This window comes from Rhinopithecus roxellana, chromosome 5 (genome assembly GCF_007565055.1).
Source record: "Rhinopithecus roxellana isolate Shanxi Qingling chromosome 5, ASM756505v1, whole genome shotgun sequence".
Classification (NCBI taxonomy): domain Eukaryota; kingdom Metazoa; phylum Chordata; class Mammalia; order Primates; family Cercopithecidae; genus Rhinopithecus; species Rhinopithecus roxellana.
In genome coordinates, this window is record NC_044553.1 from 127,799,938 (window position 1) to 127,820,009 (window position 20,072).

The 20,072-nt window shown below is 44.2% G+C and overlaps 1 protein-coding gene and 1 pseudogene across 5 annotated transcripts in view; one reads left to right on the forward strand and one right to left on the reverse strand.

Annotated features, from left to right (window-relative positions):
• Positions 1 to 3,188: 3,188 nt before the first annotated feature.
• Positions 3,189 to 20,072, forward strand: part of GABRB3 (gamma-aminobutyric acid type A receptor beta3 subunit) — a 228,018-nt gene continuing 211,134 nt past the window's right edge. Inside the window, exons 1-3 of one of the 4 annotated variants that reach the window (XM_030931494.1) lie at positions 3,189 to 3,326; positions 4,178 to 4,269; positions 4,479 to 4,546. In XM_030931494.1, the coding sequence (XP_030787354.1) occupies positions 3,247 to 3,326; positions 4,178 to 4,269; positions 4,479 to 4,546 (240 nt within the window). In that variant the 5' untranslated portion in view covers positions 3,189 to 3,246. Of the gene's footprint in view, positions 3,327 to 3,884; positions 4,070 to 4,177; positions 4,270 to 4,478; positions 4,547 to 20,072 lie in introns of those variants that run through there. The other 3 variants (XM_030931495.1, XM_030931493.1, XM_030931496.1) reach the window with 3 other exon arrangements.
• On the reverse strand, positions 8,306 to 8,846 carry LOC115897696 (annotated as a pseudogene). Its single transcript, XR_004057469.1, has one exon. The product of XR_004057469.1 is annotated as an interferon-induced transmembrane protein 3 pseudogene (transcript).

Here is a 20,072-nt window from a genome sequence, read left to right on the forward strand (position 1 = left end):
CAGAGAATGCAATTAAAATGGGCAAAAATCTTGTATCTTCAAAAAGAAAATGAGTGGCCAATATGTAAATGAAATATGCTTACTTATATATCACCAGGCAAATGCAAATTAAAACCACAATGGGTTGCCACTATACACCCACCGAGGTGTGGAGCAGCTCCATTTCTCTTGCATTGCGGGTGAGATGCAAAATCCTCCAAGCACTTTGGGGACTGTTTTGGCAGTTCCTTATACAACTAAACATACGCTCACCACATGATTTAGCCATTTTACTTACTCCTAGGTATTTGTCCAAGAGAAATGAAACCTCATGTCCATATAAAGACCTCTATATGAATTGTTATTCATAATCACTAAAATTAGAAAGGCTCATCAACAGGTGAATGGAATACTACTTGGCAATACAAAGGAACAAACTATGGATCTGCAACAACATGAATAGATCTCAGAAACATTACACCCAGTGAAAGATGCCAGACGTGAAACAACGTGTAGTGCATCATTCTACTTACATCGAATGCTTAAAACAGGCAAGAAAAAAAGTAACAAGTATAATGACAGAATGTATGCTGTTCAGAGCTTGTCTGGAACCTTCAGTGGCACATGGGTCAAAGGGTCACAAGAGAACTTTGGGAATGATGAAAATGTACACTAGTTTATACATTTGTTGAGACTTAGCTAACTATAAATGCAACATTTTAGTTCATGTGTTATGTTATTTTTTTTTTGAACAGCCTTAAAATGTAGTGCCAAAAAACTTTGATACTGTTTAAAAAAACAAGTTTTCTATAAGAAAGAAAAGTGACTGAACAAAACAGTTTGGGGAAAAAGGCATTTGGGTCAATCAAAACGCACAGACATGAATGACATAACGTGATCACCTGATGCCTCCCAGCTCTCTGCTTCCCTTCCTTCTTTCTACCTTGAGTGTCTCCAAATATTCTTCTAGACCATTTAAAACCACCTTCCTATGAACAAAACGGCATTCACTTCCTTTTCCTACTACCATGAAAAATGGACTCCTGGAGCCTTTTTTTCTTCCAGTCTAAAATGAATGCAAGAACTGAATTAATGATTTTCTGCTGATTTGGCTAATAAGTAATTACTGTCTAAGCCAAGAGAGCACAAGGATTTGGGTGCTGGTGTTCAGTGCTTATCCACCCCTCCCAGATGGCTGCCTATGTTGGAGGGAGCTGAGAAAGGAGGAAGGGTGGCGGGCTGTATGTCCACCCTTTGTTGTGGGTGTAGGTGCAAGCTGAGCAGTGGCTGTGATGTGCAGTAGTGTGTGGGTGTGTAAGAACCTTATAGCCCATGCATCCTGATCGCACCTCTGCAGTCTTTCTCTTTGATTTTGCCTTTTGAAAGAGACTGCATTTTAGATGACACTTCTAATGACTTGCGGATTAATTCACAACTCAGCCTAGGTTCCCCAGAAAACATATCCTGAGGCAAAATTCAGTTGGTGATATGTTACTAGGGTGTTTTTTTCCAATGAAAACAGGAGCAAAGGAAAAGGGAATTTAGGCATGGAAAGAGAGGGAGCAGATAGGAGGGAGGGTTCATTACCAGGCAGACCACCCACTGCTGAGTACGAAGGACAAAAGATGGATCCATCTCACAAGATCATCTTTGAGAGGCCAACAGCAACTGCATCTCAGGACATTTCTTAGGAGGCAATAAAGGGAGACGCTTTGATCCATGGATATGTGTTCGTTAGCCAAAGGTCTGCCCCATAGATTTTTAACTTGCCAGAAATTTCAGATTGCATATATGTGAGTACCGAGCAAATCCCGTGGCATCTTAGACCTTGTGATATGAGGATATGAGCATATCCCATGTGGGCTTGTTCCCATGTAAAGCTGATCAGACTTCTTGCAGAAGTGGGTGCTGAGGCAGCAGCTGGGGTGTTAAAGCCAAAAGCTCCAGAGACAGGGTGAAGCCAAGAAGATCCGATACGATGCCCGGTTGGATAATAATGTTGTAATGTGGTTCTGCAAGTCTTAGAACATATAAACTGGTAGTAAGGGGGCTAATTCTTGCTATGTTGTTGGTTTTATTCAAACAACTTCTTTTCATTGTTTACTTTTTATAGCCACGATACCCAGCAGGGCATTTCTCTAAAAGAACTGCATGGAAAAAGGAGAAATAAACGGAACTATGAATGTGTGTCTGATACAACAGATACAATTTTCCATATAATTCCATTGTGCATTAACAGGACATTGAATGCAAAGCAGTGGTGAATAGACTTTTCCAGAAAATAATTAGGGAGCTATATTTATCTCTGAATCTTTCAGGTACTGCGGTCACATTTTCTGTTCCAAAAATAAAATAGCTGATTTTTAGAAAAGGCAGTGATATTTAAAATTAATGCACGGAAACATGCCAACGTGAGATTTAGGATCTATATTTAGATATTTACTAATATAAAGTCTCAACGATGTTAAAGAAAAGCTTAAGTTTCATAGAAGAAAAAATGAGTCAATAAAGTAGTTACCTATTATTAACCATTAAGTCCTGGAATAATTTGAAGAGGTCTACAGAACACAAAAATGAGTTTGATGTGTAGGTTGTGTTAGTTGGCTACAAGTAGGACTGTGTAACCATCTTTTTCAATATTAGAAATCCGAGGTACAGAGACACTTTATTGGGGATCATTCACTAAAATATAAAACCTGTGGCTGTGGGTGAGCGGCCCCTTGGGTGTGCGGTGGTGGTCCAGAGGGCGGGGCGCACCCGCTGTGCACTGGTACACCAGGGTCCTTTCGCCAGTGGCCTAATGACAGCCGAAGGAGGCCTGTCACAGGGAAGCAAGGATCCTTGCCTTATATTAAGGATCACGGATAGCTCTGGGCGGCACCAAAAGAGGCAGATATTTTACCATCCTTGGAATGACAATCCAGTCTCCAAGTCTGGTTGGGATTCTAGTTTGCTGATAACAAAACACATATTCAGGCCTCTCTTAACCATCCATGACATATGTGTATATGTGAGCAGAAAGCGCACAGTGCTCCTAAGAAATGTTCATGAGTGAGGGTAAGAGGTGCAGTTTAAGGAGCAGCTTTTAAAAAAATGGTCCAATTTTATAAATGAAGAATCGGGCCGCCACACCAGGGGCTGGAAGACGGGTCAGGCGGGAAAGCCTGAGGGTGGGGGTAGGGGCGGGGATCCCCGCGTCGCCGTTTGGATGCTCGGAGACGGTGGGGGAGAGCGGATCCCAGCAGGTTAGGCCGGAGGAACAGCGCCATGTGCTCCGGGCTCCTGGCGCTCCTGCTGCCCATCTGGCTCTCCTGGACCCTGGGGACCCGAGGCTCTGAGCCCCGCAGGTGAGGCGGGGGCTTCTGCAGGCACCGTCGGGAGGCGGCGGCACGCAGTCCGGCGGGCAGAGGCGCGGCCCCGGGGGCTCTTGGGCTGCGCCGCAGCGGGCGGTGGTCGTGGTGCGGGGCCAACTTCGGGGGCCGGGGTAGGCGGGCAGCGTTTCCGCCGCCGCTTATACCCGCGTCGGGGCTGCGGACAGTCCCCGCACTCGCCGGCCGCCGAGCGCCCAGAGGAGCCGGCTCCGTGGCCGACCCCCAGCCCCGCCCGACTCCGCGCAGCCGCGGCTCCGCTCGCAGCGTCCGGCCCGGGCCGCCCCCGCACTCCGCGGTGCCGGAGCTCCGAGTCCCGTGCGGAGGCCGCCGAAGCGGGAGGGAGCGCCCAGGGCCCCGGCCTCGGGCCGCGGCCAGCGAGGGGGAGGGCAGGGTGCGCGGCGCGGCGGCTCCGCCTCCGACTCCCCGGCCTCCTCCCCCGCCCCGCGCCCGCGCGCGCTCCTCTCCGCTCGCCGCTCCTCCCTCCCTCCCAGCGCCCGCTCCTCCCCCTCCTCCCCTCCCCCTGCGCCCTCCTCCGCTCCGGGCCAGCGCGGCGGCGGCGGCAGCAGCAGGAGCAGCCCCGGCTGCGGGTCGCGACGGCGGCGGGGCGCCCCCTCCCCCGTGCCGGGGCGCGGCGGAGGGATGTGGGGCCTTGCGGGAGGGAGGCTTTTCGGCATCTTCTCGGCCCCGGTGCTGGTGGCTGTGGTGTGCTGCGCCCAGAGGTAGGGGCCGCGGGTGGGCCGGCGGGCGGCGGGCAGGGCGCGGGGTGCGCGGGGCGCTGGCGGCTGAGCCGCCCCTGACCCCGCTCTCGGTGCTCCCCGCCCCCCCAGTGTGAACGACCCCGGGAACATGTCCTTTGTGAAGGAGACGGTGGACAAGCTGTTGAAAGGCTACGACATTCGCCTGAGACCCGACTTCGGGGGTAAGTGGGCTGCGCGCGGCCGCTGCGGGAAGCGCGACCCACGGCGGCGGCGGCCTGGGCGGAGGGAGGCGGGGGCGCATCCGCGGAGCCGCGGCGGGGGGGGTGGAGGCCCTTCGCCCGCGCCCCTCCCGGGATAGCCCCCAGTCCTCAGAGCCGCCCGCGCCCCGCGTCGGAGCTGGGCTGACCGCCCTGTCCTGCGCTTCCCGCAGGTCCCCCGGTCTGCGTGGGGATGAACATTGACATCGCCAGCATCGACATGGTGTCCGAAGTCAACATGGTGAGTGCCCGCCCTCCCAGGGCGGTCCCCGAGCCCCCGGCCCGCTGTCTGGGGTCACAGGCGTCCACAGGGCTGGGCCGGAGGCCTCTTCGGCCGGGGCCGAGTTTCCCCGGCCCGCAGAGGGAGCCGCGCTCCCGGGCGCCGGCCCCTCGCTTGCCCGGCTCCCTGCACCCGCCCGGGGCGCTCGGGGGCCTGGCTGGCTTCGGAGCCGCGAGGGCGCAGCCTTCCTGCCGAGGGGTCCTGGCCGGCCTGGTGCTCCCGTCCGCCGCTGCAGCTCCTCCAGCGCTCTGCGCCGGGTCCCGAGGCTTCCCGAGCGCTGTCTCGCCTCCTTAGCAACAGGCGCTGTGGACCCGGGAGAGGCGAGATGTGGGGGTGGCTCCTGTGTTCTAGGTAAGATAGTTAAGGTGTCCTTTGTTGTCGTTTGGAAAGAGAAGCTGGCTGCGGAAAAGGGGAACGAAGACGGTGGTCTGTGCGTTCCGGGGGTGGTCTCTGCGGTGCTTCCAAGGCTGCCTCCTGGACCGGCTGACCCGGGCCCGGCACCGCCAGTCTCTGTCCGAGGTGCTGACGGGGAGCGGGAGGCCGCGCCTGGGCTCTCGGAGCCGCTCTGCCGGGAGAGTGGGGGAGGCTGGTGCGCGGGGCAGGGTCCCTTAGGTCTTCTGGGAATGCAGACTCGATTCAGTATTCTGACCTGTGGGAAGCGGAGGTCAGTACCCCGAGGTGCGACGCGGGCTTTTGCCAGGAGCGCTTTAGGACGCCAGGGAATCAGGAGAAGGATGGCTCTTCCGTTTGTTAATTCAGCTGAAACGCCGTGGGATTTGAAAACTAGTTTAGTTTTCTGCTGAGGGACACTCTAGAAGGAGCGTTTATAAACAATATATATATATATATTTTGGAAGGAATCGTTTGCAACTTTTCTTTCGGACATACAACGTTGAGAATACAGTGAGACATGGTTTTAGATCCACTCGGCAGGCTGCTTAACTCTGGTGTGCGTCGGAATCACGTGGGCAAACTTGCTTTAAATGCATGCTTGCTAGTTCCTCACGCCAAGGGATTCTGATCAAGGTAGGCTGGAGTCTTGGGGTCGCTGCATTTAAAACTACTTCTTCAAATATTTTGAAGCGGGTATATTGTGGACAATATTTTGAGAAATATTTCAGTAAGTCACAGATATATGAACATACACAAAGTAAAACTATTTTTAAAAATAGATGTTAGTGAGGTACTTTTAAAATACCTACTTCTAAGGATCCTGTAGGAAGAAACTTAACCACGCCAAGGTGTTGTCATTAATTTTTCACTCTTAATCTAAAGCTTTTAAATTTGTAATATGTATTTAAAAATGTACCTTTTTTCAAAGTATATCACTTAGGACATTTGTAAGTCAAAAATTATATCAGTAATTAGCAAGAAACACAGAAGGAATGTGAGTCATAAATTACCTTACAATAAAAATTAACATTATGTGTATTTTACTTTTTATGTAATACTATAAAAATGATTTTACTCAATATGTTTGTTTTGTGCTTTTAAGGAAATAAGTTAATACATTTAAGATCCACACTCTGTGATCTGTGATTTTCTCAACTGGGGACTTCACATTCTCTAGAGAAGACAATTTAGTACAGAAGTTAAATGATTATTTAGTGGATTATTATATCAAAAACCATTATATCGGAGGGTGGCAGGTGGAAGAGAAAATGTATTGATTTGGCCCTTCAAGAGCTCTACACGATAGTAAAATAATTCGGGGAGTGAGGAGAGTGTGCTGTTGCACACCATCACATATTTGTTTGAGTTATTTTTTAAACTTAGTTTTCCAGTTGTTCTGGCATCATGCTGTTAGTTGATACCTTTAAAAACTTCATCAATGTTTGCCTAATTCGTAATCTGTGACTTGAAGTGTCTCAATTTTCTCCAAACCCAGTAACAGAAAGACAAATGGAAGATACAAGCCATTGTACTGAACAATCTTTAAGTCTATATTCTATAGCCAATAGGTATGTATAGCATGCCAAAATATACTGGTATGCATTTTTTTTGCATTCTTAGGACAGTAATTTTTCTGGCTCTGTAAACACACACTTATTATAAACAAATATTGAGGATCAGTAGAATTGGAGACTGAAGGCTCTTGGGTTGGTGTGAATGTCAGCCATTGAAAATATCTTCCTCCCACAAGCAGATTGGTCACATCATGTTCTAGAAAAATCTGATTTTCCTTAAAATATTTGTGCATGATAATTATGGTATTTCACCTGTTCCTAAAGAAACCTCAAATAGAGCAATGGTTAAATATCATTTAGGGACTCACGTTTTAGAGGGAAAGAACAGAAAATATGTGAGCATAGGATTAGAGCTGCCACTCAGTTATGTTGTTTGAAAACAGTAAAATCTATTTATGAGCTTTATTAATCACGTTACTGGTCACACAAAACTAAGTGTGGTAAGTTATGAAACTAAGTAAGAAATGGTCTCACTTTGAGCGTGTTGTAACTCTTAGAGCAGATATGACAAACGGTTGTTCACAGGTAGGATGTGGCAAGTCCCATTAGAGGAACAAGTGACAGAGGCACACAGAAGAGAGAGGGCGGGAGGAGGAGGGACGAGAGAAGCTGGCTGGGAGAAGGAGATATTTGATGTGGAAACTTTCATGAAATAAATTATATTTAAATTGTGTGAGGGATATGAATAGAATTCTGACTGGTTTACTTGAAGGAGGATATTCTGGGTTAGGAAAGAAAATGGCAGCGTTACGAATGGATGGATGAACAGGATCAGAGATTTAGAAGGGGAGATTCGAGAGACAAAGTTGGAAAAGCAAGACAAACCCCCTGTGTACCTAGGCTGTTCTGCAAGGGGCCAAGGACTTCACATGAGAATTTCAGGAAATAAGGAGCCTATAAATGGTAAAGGTTTTAAAGCAGGTAATTGACATGATTTGAGATGTGGCATAAGATGATTATTTTGGCCAAAATGTTAATTTAGTAGAGGATTAGGGATGGTGAGGTAGAATGAATGAGGGATAAATGATCTTGGAAGATTCTTTCTTGAAAATTTCCCCTCAGGTTTTGATAGATACATTTGTGAAAACGTGTATTTAGTGAAGTAAATACAAATTCACCAAAGTTCAAAACAAAGACTTTGAAAAACACGTGTATCTGAAAATGGGGAGAGATGTGTATGCATTTGTTCATGAGTTTTTTAGGGTCATTGCAGAGAACAGTAACAGATACTACACAAGAATGATGCTGTTGTTGCTTTTTGCTTTAAACAATTGTAGATTCCAGTCCTTATCTACTGGTAGCGTGTGTCGATGGTGCCTCCGAAAAATGTCTCCGACCTCAAATAAACACATGCACAGATTAGTTATGCATGTAAATGCGTATCTCATCGTTCATTTTGGTGTTTTGTGGAAACAATCTAGGAAAGGATTTGAATGTTTTGATATTTAGCATTGGTTTTGCCGTAACTTGCTTCGTGGATAGTGGAGTTCTACTTTTCCAGTTTTTCCTAAATCTTTTAATGTTTCTTTTCATACACTCTTTTTTTTTAATTAGCTGACCTGATACTCATCAAATAACATTTTGCTTTGTGTAACTTGCCTCTTGTTTCTCTTAGCCCCTGTTTAAAATTTTAGATAATCTATCAAAATTATGCATGGCTAGATAATTATTGAGATTTAGTTTGTATATTTCTTTTTTTTTTTTTTTTTTTTTTTTTTTTTTTTTTTTTTTTTAAACATGTACACTTTATTGAATGCCATTGTAGAAAAGTGTGAAGATAAAGGGCTGATACAGGACTCGCTCCGGGGGCAGGGCGAGGAATGGAAGGAAGGTGGAGCACGTGGGACACAGGTTGTGGGCGGAGCTGCTGGCCTGAATGATGTCTCCTGATCTATCGATGGGCTTGGTAGATCAATACTGGGATGACAATGAGCAGAATGGTCATGAGGATGCCCAAAATCAGGGCCCAGATGTTCAGGCACTTGGCGGTGGAGGCATAGGCCTGGGCCCCAGTCAGGTCGCCAACCATCTTCCTGTCCCTAGACTTCACGGAGTAGGCGAATGCTATGAAGCCCAGGCAGCAGGGGTTCATGAAGAGGGTGTTGAACAGGGACCAGACGACATGGTCGGGCACGGAGGTCTCGCTGCGGATGTGGATTACGGTGGACATCGGGGGAGCACAGGGTTGTGGGGAGCCCCCAGCACAGCCACCTCGTGCTCTTCCTTCAGCATCTCATAGCTGGGAGGCTGGCGCTATTGACAGGAGAGAAGACGGTTTGGACCGGTGTGTTCATGGTGTCCTGCGAAGGCCAGCGGTGGTCGGGTAGTGGGATGGTTCGCAGTGGGCCCTCCCTTTTCCCTCGTAGTTTCGATTTCTCAGCTTGTATATTTTCTTTAAGTGAGATTGCGTATGTCCAAGAACACTGTCTGCTGAAAATTACTGTGTGTGTTATCGTTTTGGTGCTTACCAGTGGTTCTAGTGAACAATAAATGTGTTGAGTAGATACATGAAGATATCAACAAATGGGAAAAATTATTGCAAGTATAGGAAACATAAAATATTGAAAAATAAAACAATTAGGGATTTTAAATTTAAAAACTGTTTTAATATAAGAGTTTTAAAAAACTTATTAAAATGAGCCAATCTTTTGATCTGTTAATTTGGAGAAGTCACATGTACTTACTTTTTACTTCATTAGCTATGTGGTATTAGGGACATAAAACTAGATTCAGACTCTAGTGATAGTGATGATAATTCCTGTAATTTAACTTCCACTTTGTTATCACTTCATCCTTAACTAATCCATTAAAATTAACTCAATCTTAATGAAAGTGTAACTACAGGACATTTTTTCTCATTTCGTGCATATAAATAATAAATTATTATTTTTTTTTAAATTAGAGTTCCTCTTGGGTAACGTATAATGTATATTTTTAGTTATGAGACATACACATTCATCATGCTAGCTGTTTTGTGTTCATTTCTCACTTGTTGCATTTTCTTCTCATAAAATCCATTTTTTAATGTCTAGGTGTGAAATAAGTGTGGTGCATCTGAACATAATTTTAAGCACATTTCAAGAAGCAGCTTTGGAGTGATATCACTACTAAATGGATGCAGTCTGACCCGTGTACAAAAATCACACACACACACATGCACATTTGCACTATTATTTTATGTTTTTCTTTCTTCTTTTTAGAAGAGAGGCAAAGAGGAGAGGCAGATTCAGGCTAGAGTGAGCTAGGATTAGAGGTTTGGAAAATGCAGCTTTTAGACATCTTTTGTCCAAATTTATGTTAATCAGTCTCCTTCCCCCCATTTCAGGGTCTAGAAGCTGCTTTGCCATCAGAGAGTGCTGAATGAGAACACAGCATGTCCAGTCCCTGGCCAGGTTCTCAGGCAGGAGGAGCTGAATCCCAGGGGTCCATCTAGTGTGTTTAACAAGAGCCTTATAGCATTGGGAGCTACGGGTTCTGTTTCCAAGTCCATGGGACCATCTAGCCTCAGGCAAGTCACTTAATCCTCAGGAATTCAGTCGGAGGTTTCCAGATGCCCATTGTGTGGGGACACAATTGATACCAAAGTGATATCATAAGGGGCTGAGCTCTAGAGAGAAAAGCTCAGTGAGGACACCCACACTATCACATGTTAGCAGGCTGTCCTTTACTCTGCTTCTGTAGAGGCCTGGGCCATTTTCAGAGTTTGCATATGAATTGCCATTAGCAGTTTAAAGGTAGGAAATGCGCTAATGCTCTTATTACAAAGCACGCTGGGGGATGACTCAGCAGAAAGGAAGACTGTTTCCCTGACCCAGTTGGGGTTGGAAAACTGCTTACATGGAAGGCACTTCAGGGGTAAGGTCCAGGGTGTGTGTCTGTGCGTGGCTCTAGGTTACTCCATTTGGGAGGTGAGGGGGTTTATTGAGCACATTACTTTTCACTGACAGTATGTTTCATGCATAAGTTATGATCATACATCAATGCTGGGGCACTGATAAGATAGCATATAATGGGCCAGGCGCGGTGGCTCAAGCCTGTAATCCCAGCACTTTGGGAGGCCGAGACGGGCGGATCACGAGGTCAGGAGATGGAGACCATCCTGGCTAACACTGTGAAACCCCGTCTCTACTAAAAAATACAAAAAAACTGGCTGGGCGAGGTGGCGGGCGCCTGTAGTCCCAGCTACTTGGGAGGCTGAGGCAGGAGAATGGCGTGAACGGAGGTGGGAGGCGGAGCTTGCAGTGAGCTGAGATCCGGCCACTGCACTCCAGCCCGGGCGACAGAGTGAGACTCCGTCTCAAAAAAAAAAAAAAAAGAAAGCATATAATGAACTTCGGAGATGGATGACAATAATACCTTACATAATATGCTCTTTAGTAAGAGAGGCTTGTGTTTAATATTAAAACGTATAGTATAGAGAGCAAAAAGAGAATGCTTTTTGCCTTTCCTCTCAGGGAGGTTGTAAAGCTTCTGTTACATCTCTTTAAATAAATGGATCTTACATGCATCGTCCTGGTACGGATGACCTCTTGCTTGAGCCTGTGCTGGGCTCTAGGATCTTATGGCATATTGTCTTTAGTTTGAAGTGATGGGGCAAATCTGATTATTTACATGTAGTTAAAGAATTATGTCTGGTAGGTAATTGAGTTGTAGTTGACAAATTACAACTGGTGTCTGTCTTTGACTCCAACATTTGGTTTTTCCAAAGATAAAATATTCTGCTTATATTTCCTTGGATAATGGTAAATAAAATGAGTTCAAAAAGATAGCTGTTGCTTCTTGGGCTACTTGCCAAATGAGGGTGTCTTGTAGATTTGGTCTTCGTTTAAATGAAGAATGGAATAGATGTTAATGAGGAGGGCAGTGTTCTTTTAATGAAATGCATGCAAGAACAAAAGAAATGGAGAAGTGTTAATAGGAGGTGTAGAGTTCTCCTAGAATGTCAGATCTCTTGGAAAGAAGGACTCATGTTTGGGACTGCAGGCTTCTTGATTTTCACAAGGAAAACCATCTGAATTCATCAACTGACTTTTCACAATCTAATATGGGTGACAGCTGTTCTTTTTCTTCTATGGGTAGCTGAACCTTTCTTTCTCATAGGGGTCTGTGTCTTATGCATGCTGATGATTGCATTTTGGTGACTACCAAACATTTGGAATAAATGAATGAAGCCTATCAAACATTTGAAATCTTTTGTCATTCATGTTGAGGTGTGACATAGGGAATTGGTAACTAACAGTTTTACACCATTCGGCAGTTTATAAAATGCTCCAGGTATTATGTCACATTTGATTATCAAATTTGATCCAGCAGCTGGTGAGGTAGGTAATAGAGGTGTTAACCTCATCCCCGTTTTTTAGATGAGGAACTAGGCTCAGAAATAGCACTGACTTTCTCACTCTTACTGCACGGCAAAGCTGGGACCTGGTTCTGCTCCTTTGGTCTTTCTACCTCCTCATGCTACAGGACAACAAAAGATGTTCCATTAGGGGCTCATGGGACTTTATCTTCTTCCATGACCTTCACTGCTGTCTAAATTAGACATTTCCCATTCTGCATTTCTGTGAAAACTTATTCTTTCCTGCAACGCTTATTATAGCGTTAAATATTCTTTTGGTGTGTTTGTTTGCTTAGTCTTTCTCCTCCTTCTCTCTCCATTAGACCATACACTCCGTGAGGCAGGGCTGTTTCTATGAGCCGTTCTTTGCATAGGATCCAATATCTGATAGGTGCCTTTTCAATATTTGTGGAAAGGAATATATGAATGAAGAATAAACAAATGAATAAATACATAAGTGCATGAAGAAACTGATATGTAAATTTCCAATGAAATACTTTTATATCTCGGAATTTGGGCTCAGGACAGGAAGCATCTTGCAGGCTAAATGTGATGTATACAGTGCTTACCTTAGAGGACATAATTCAACCGTAATTTGTGTCATTGCACCCAATTGTAATACCACTAACCAAAGATCACAAAGTCTGTAAAGTATTCTGTAGTTGGTACCCCTTTCACTGGGGGAACTTTTATGCTGATTTCAGAGCAGAAAGAAGAGTAAAGGATTGCAATGTTCTCTCAAAATTCAGCCTATGTAAGCACTGGTGAGGATATTCTAAGCACCCATCACAGGTGCCTTTGTGCACTGCAAGTTTTGTGTCTCCTTATAAAGTATATGAGGGTGGAGTTTTCGTATATTATAGGGAAGTTTTGACGTTCTTTTTATACAGGGATTCTTTGGGCTTTGTCTTCCCTTCTCCCTGACCACTCAGCAGTGCAGTGGAGCAGAAGTGGTTTTCATTTGTTTGCAAGTTTCCGGTGCAACTTACTTCTGGGCCATTTATGCCAGCCATTAAGAGGATTGTCTAGCTGCAAAATTTGAAAGAAGAGGACTAAGATAGATCTCATCGCTTGGCGATGTGCTCAGTGCCATTCAATCAAGACAGAGTGAGTCTCTTAATCCCTGTAGCTTGAAATGTAGATTGCCCCTCATTCCTTTGTAGTCAGGAGACCACATCCAGAATTAGAAGCCATGTGTCAACGTTAACTGACGTATCTCTTTCTGCATTTTTCCACTGAACTTAAACATCACACAGAAGCATTTACTACAGATATCAAAAACTTTGGCTTGTGTGGTACTAACATTTCGCATAAATAAAATCTGAGAACATCACAGTTCTTTAAGTGTCCTAATTTGTTTTTAAAAGAGGATATGAATTTTATTGATTACATCATCATCATGTTTTACCCCAGTTCTACAATAAAAGAATCCCTTTTATGTAACTGCTGAATCCACATGCCATGATTCATGACACTATATATATACTTTTTTTTTTTTTGAGACCAAGTCTCTCACTGTTGCCCAGGCTGGAGTGCAATGGTGCGATCTCAGCTCACTGCATCCTCTGACTCCTGGTTCAAGGGATTCTCCTGCCTCAGCCTCCCAAGTAGCTAGGATTACAGGCAACTGCCACCACGCCCGGCTAATTTTTTGTGTTTTTAGTAGAGACGGGGTTTCACCATGTTGGCCAGGCTGGTCTTGAACTCCTGACCTCATGATCTGCCTGCCTCGGCCTCCCAAAGCGCTGGGATTACAGGCATGAGCCCAGTGTGTGTATATATATATATATAAAGACCAAGTTTCCCTCTTGTCACCCAGGCTGGCATACAGTGGTGTGATCTCAGCTCACTGCAACCACCGCCTCCTGGGTTCAAGCGATTCTCCTGCCTCAGCCTCTCGAATAGCTGGGATTACAGGCATATGCCACCACGCCCGGCTAATGTTTTAATTTTTATTTTATTTTATTTTATTTTATTTTTTTTTGAGACGGAGTCTTGCTCTGCCGCCCAGGCTGGAGTGCAGTGGCCGGCTCTCAGCTCACTGCAAGCTCCGCCTCCCGGGTTCACGCCATTCTCCTGTCTCAGCCTCCCGAGTAGCTGGGACTACAGGCGCCCGCCTCGTCGCCCGGCTAGTTTTTTGTATTTTTTAGTAGAGACGGGGTTTCACCGTATTAGCCAGGATGGTCTCGATCTCCTGACCTCATGATCCGCCCGTCTCGGCCTCCCAAAGTGCTGGGATTACAGGCTTGAGCCACCGCGCCCGGCCTAATTTTTATTTTTAGTAGAGACGGGGTTTCATCATGTTGGCCAGGCTAGTCTTGAACTCCTGACCTCAGGTGATCCACCCGCCTCAGCCTCCCAAAGTGCTGGGATGACAGATGTGAGCCACTGTGCCTGGCCCATTTATTTTATGTTATTTTGTATTAACTTTAAAGATTACAAAATCTGCTAGTCTAAAATGATATAACCCTGACTGTGTTTGCTATACATGTGTAAAATATTTGTCAGTTAACTCAACATCACATCACTGTTCTTTTAAATTTTATTGTCTTGAATAAGACTTTACAATAATTAATTTTAATGAGTAGAAGGAACACATTTTCTGGGTCATCCATTATTCCATGGTGTGTGTGCGTTATCTATGCAGACCCAGAATGGTTGCGAAAGAACAAAGCCAGTTTGGATAATTTATTGTAATATTACTAATTTTTGCCAAGTATGCTGACTATAATGCTCTGTGTGAGAGATAAGTCCATACATCAGGTCAAAAATATACTAGAATGGCCACAGAGCACAGTTCTTGCCATGTAGGATATGCTTGGTAAATATTTGTAGAGTGAATTCTTGGAGTCAGTGGCCCTTGCAGTAAAGGTGTATCTTTGAACTGTTTTATTGCAGAGATTCTCTTTTTTGGGTGCTTAGCCCATAAAATTAACTGTAACTTTAAACATGAAGATCCCTGTGAACTTGTCCCAGAAAAAATATCCGAGTTAGGGAAAACAGTGCCACCCCTATGGCCCAGACCAGTGGTTCCAAAGCTGTGGGCCAAGAACCGTTGGGAGGCGTTGGAGTTACTGCCAGGTGCCCTCCAAGCATAATTTCTCACCATTGGTATACGCTGAAGGCGCAGAGTTCACAATTAGGGCAGGGCCTGCAAAATGTCTTGCCTTTCCAAGGCAGTAGGCATGCTAGAAAGAGGGCGGGGATACCTGTCTGAAGACCTGGATTGAGTGTGCGATAGTCTCTGTTGAGGCTGCTAAACATTCTGTGGTTAACTCATTGGTATGAGGGTATATTGGATTGTGCTGTTGAATTAGTTTTCGTTTCCGAATCTTTCTTTTGATTTGGCCCTGGGTACCAAAATTCCCTGTGAGATGTCATTCCTTGTGGCGTGGACTAAAACAACGGTTGCTTAGAGAACACCTTCCTGTAGAATGTTAATGTGTGTCCTGTCATCAAAGTGTTCCTGCTCAAATAATACTGGAAATTATGGCAAACACATACAATAGGTTTCTTTGCTGCAGGAATTGTCAGGTTCTTTAATACATTAATGATTTTGTAAATCTTCATGGGGGATGAAGAATTCAACATTTTCCAGATATATTTGACTGGCATTTTTTCTTGGTGAAGGGATGAGGGGCTCTATTAGCACTTCTTCACAAAGTTTTTGGTAGGACACAGTTTAAGAAATACGGGGCTAGAGGACTGAATCAGAATGGTCTTCCATATTGATGACGATAGCAGAGAAGGTTACTGTATTAACAAAGCCTCTTTTAGTGACAGGCCCACATTGTGGAAGACACAGTTTTGACAAATAATCTACCGGTTTATAAAGAGATGAGTGATATTTTCCAGAAATGAAGATTAAAGCACTTGTTATAATTAATTGATTTTAAAAAATAAGATTTTTTGTTTTACAATAACAGTCTCTGTGACATTGAGAGAAGGTTTGTATGTATTAAGCCTTCTTATTTTCTTGTACCTACTGTAAGAATAAATGATAAAGAGGGCTGGGCGTGGGGTTTTATGTTGGTAATCCCAACACTGTGGGAGGCCAAGGGGGGCGAATCACCTGAACTCAGAAGTTCAAGACCAGCCTGGCCAACATGGCAAAAAACCATTTCTACTAAAAATACAAAAATTAGCCGGGCGTGATTGCTCTCTCCTGTAATCCCAGCTGCTCAGGAGGCTGAGTCACAAGAATCTTGAACCCGGGAGGCAGAGGCTGCAGTGAGCTGAGATCACGCCACTGCACTCCAGCCTGGGTGACAGAGAGAGACCCTCAAAATAAATAAATAAATAAATAAATAAATAAATAAATAAATAAGAGGGATAGAGGCGTGTGTTGAAGAGGAGAAAGTGCAAGAGGCATCAACAATAGTAGCTTAATTTGGAGAACAAAATATGGCTTCCTGAGGCTATTGGGCGTGGCTATAGTTGGTAGCCTTGGATACCTGGAGATTCCTCCTGGGGGCTGTAGCAGCAGGGGAAACAGGCAGTGCTCTGACGCTGCATCCCACTAGGGAGAGCCCCCTTCCATCTCCGAATATATTCTGGTACATACACAGATATTGTGACATGTAATTTATATTATATACAATGAGAATATATTGTATAATATATAATTTATATGTCAGTTATATTTCCATATAAAATGAAATTCTGTTTGGATGAAAGATTCTAGTGATGAAAGTATTTGGCCTCCTCTGGAGGAAGTCATCTCTAAAATTTCTCTTATGACTAATATTGAATTTTTTTTTTTTTTTTTTTGAGATGGAGTCTTGCTTTGTCACCCAGGCTGGAGTGCCGTGGCATGGTCTTGGCTCACTGCAACCTCCGACTCCCGGGTTCAAGTGATTCTCTTGCCTCAGTCTCTCAAGTAGCTGGGTCTACAGGCGTGTGCCACCACATCTGGCTACTTTTTTTTGTATTTTTAGTAGAGACGGGATTTCACTATGTTGACCAGGCTGGTCTCGAACTTCTGACCTGGTGGTCCGCCCACCTTGGCCTTCCAAAGTGCTAGGATTATAGGTGTGAGCCACTGCACCTGGCCTGATTTTGTATCATTCTATGAAGAGTGTATACCTGTTCAGGAATAGTCACTAACAGTAGCTTGGGGGCAGATGCATTTTCTGGACTGTTCTGTAAAGCACAGTACTCTCATAAGAGGACAATATTGATTAACCACCACTGCAGAAGCATCTCTGGGACCTGACCTGTACTTGGCTCAGGGATTGTAAAAGACTGGTGATCATGGGTGAGTAAATGAAAGCAGATCCAGAAATTCAAAGAGATTCAAAAATGTTCATTGATTGTGGTGGGTTTTTGTTTGCTTGTGTGTGTGTGTGTGTGTGTGTGTGTGTTGGCATTTAGAATCAGAGAAAACCGGTTTTTAAAAGAAGCATTCTTGTTTTGGAAATGCAGTGCTTATGTATCTATATCTATATCTATATCAATCAATCAGTCAATTATCCATTCCTCTTTTTCTCCTTATGCCTGGAGAACCACTTTTCAATCATAAAATAAAGATAGAGTTTGAAGCAATACTAAATGTGCTAAATAAAACATGGTTCTCCAGGCTTAAGATTTTACTTTATTATCGTAAACTGTTTGGAATGTTAATTATCTAGGCAATTTCTTCCATACTTCAGGGTAATTTGCCTTTAGAGAACATAGGGGGTTTAGCTTTCAAGCTCACCCTCTGCAGTGGAAAATCTGAGGTGTAAGAATGCTTAGATCCCAAGAAAGGGTTCATGTGAACTCTGGCAAGTCATTCAGACTCAATTTGATCACCTTTCTAATGAGGGTACTGGAATGGATGCTCTCTGAGTTGCCTCGCAGCTCTGATTTCCGTGTTCCTTAGAGTCCGTGAGCTGTTTGAAACATAAGGGGACCTTCTCTTTGCTTTACACAGACCGCAGCTTCTTGTCATTTGATACCGTCTGTGGTTTAATTGGTTGTCCACGTGGTGGTCAGTGGCACTGAGCCCAACTCCTCTGGCAGCTCGCAACTGTGTTGTCAAAGCGTGGTGTGTGTAGAACCCGGGAACTCTTTTTCAGGTGCCCTTTGCTGTATGCTGAGCCTCAGGTACTTTGTACATAAACAGCTGGGATTTAACATCCGAATCCATGCTCAGTAATTTTCAGGTCTCAAACATAGCTGCATGAGTGTTTTTGGTCTGAATTTAGAATTATTAGTTTGTGAATAAAACGTTCAGTGAGCTCTTAAAATGTTTCTCTTGTATCCAAAGCATATTTCCCTTAATACTAAGAAGAACCATCTGGTAGAGAAATACCTTAGTTTTTGTTTTTGGGTTCCAAATTGTCCGTATTCAGGTTTTTAAGAACATTTTACGTACATTTAATTCATGCACCATTTTTGAATCTTTTGTGGTGTTTTAGTAACAATCTTAACATTCTTTGAGTTCATAATCCAGACCAAAAGGGAGAGGACAGGGGTGTGGTATCGTCTGCAGTGCTGCACTCAGCCAGTGTGGGGCGTGGAGCCAGCATTTAATGCAGATAATTTTAAGCTTGGACCTCAATTATAGCATCTCTACGAAAAATAATGTTTGGGCTGGGCGCAGTGGGTCACCCCTGTAATCCCAGCACTTTGGGAGGCTGAGGCGGGTGGATCACGAGGTCAGGAGTTTAAGACCAGCCTGGTCAACATTGTGAAACCTCGTCTCTACTAAAAATACAAAACTTAACTGGGCATGGTGACGCGTGCCTGTAATCCTAGCTACTCAGGAGGCTGAGGCAGGAGAATTGCTTGAACAGGCACCTGGGAGGCGGAGGTTGCAGTGAGCCAAGATTACGCCGCTGCACTGCAGCCTGGCCTACAGAGTGAGACTCCATCTCAAAAAAAAAAAAAATTGGTGTATTCTACTTGTTTTGATTCCTAGTCTTATTAATAAAAAAATTTTATATACGTAAAGTCCAAGCAAGGAAACCACTGCAGGTGTAGAGATGAAGACTTTGGTCTGCCTATACCAGAGATGTGCAAAGAGACCAGGAAAATTGCTTGATTTTATTCTGTCATAGGTAAAAGGTGGATGTGCAAATTACTAAATTTTAGTCAGGATTAGGATTATATCAATCCAAATGTGGAGTGTTTCCCAAACTTGGAAGTAGCCCGCGACCCCCACAAAAAATTTCCAAGTGTTCAACTTAGGTTTTTCCGCTGTAGATGAAATCCTGTTGGTAATGGATTTAGTGTTTGTGTGGAGGAAATTACAATGTAAAGAGAGTAAATAAGCGATTGACGCTAATTTACTACCTTGACATAATTTGTCTACAGTGGTGGTGTCACATGTGTTACTTAAGGTTGGTTTTTTCTTCTTTTTTTCTTTTTCTCTTTTAAAAGTATGGCTACTTCTTGCAAAGTTCAGATGCTTACAAGGGGAATGCACTTTGTTTCAAATGTAAGCTAATTAGCACACCTGGGGTAGAATCAACGCTGAGAATTGGTGGGTGCGTACAGATCGTGGGCCTTGGTTGGTTTGTTGAGATTAAGAAGAAAAGGTCAATTAACGGGGCAGATTGTCCTGCACTGGTTCTCAGCTGCCTGCCTGAATGACATTTACCTCTCCTTAGGAGATAAGCAGTGATGTTCTCTCTCCAAGTTTGGATGCCTCATGAGTCTGTTTGACTCAGTATTTTTTCTCCTTTTATCACATCTCTGAGTTTCTAAAATAATTAAGGAAAATTCTCTTCTGCAGCATCCTTCAGAGGAAAGCAGATGGAATTTGTTAAACAAAGGCTGACAGGAAAGCAAGCCTCTGTTAATTGACATCTAATTTCCTGATATGCCACCCTTTGCCCAAGACTCTTTGATTATGCAATAGTGTGCAAACAGAAAAATCAGAACCTGCTCATGCTGCCGTGTTAATAGGAACTGTCAGTCAGCTGGAGGAGGGACTCAACATCAGACTTACATATGATTAAACCATTTTCTGTGTATTACCACAAAAGCGTGAGTGTGTCTAGATTGCACCGCTATGGAGATTTTTTCCTGTATGGCTACTTGCATTATAAAGGAAGCTGTGAAAACAACAACCATCAGAACAAAACCCTGAAATGTAAGACAAAACATGTTAGAATTCCATTACACTGATAGTGGAGCCTGTTGAGGTGGTAGAGAAGAGGATTTGTAAGGGACTGGTTTTGTGAATATGTATGGC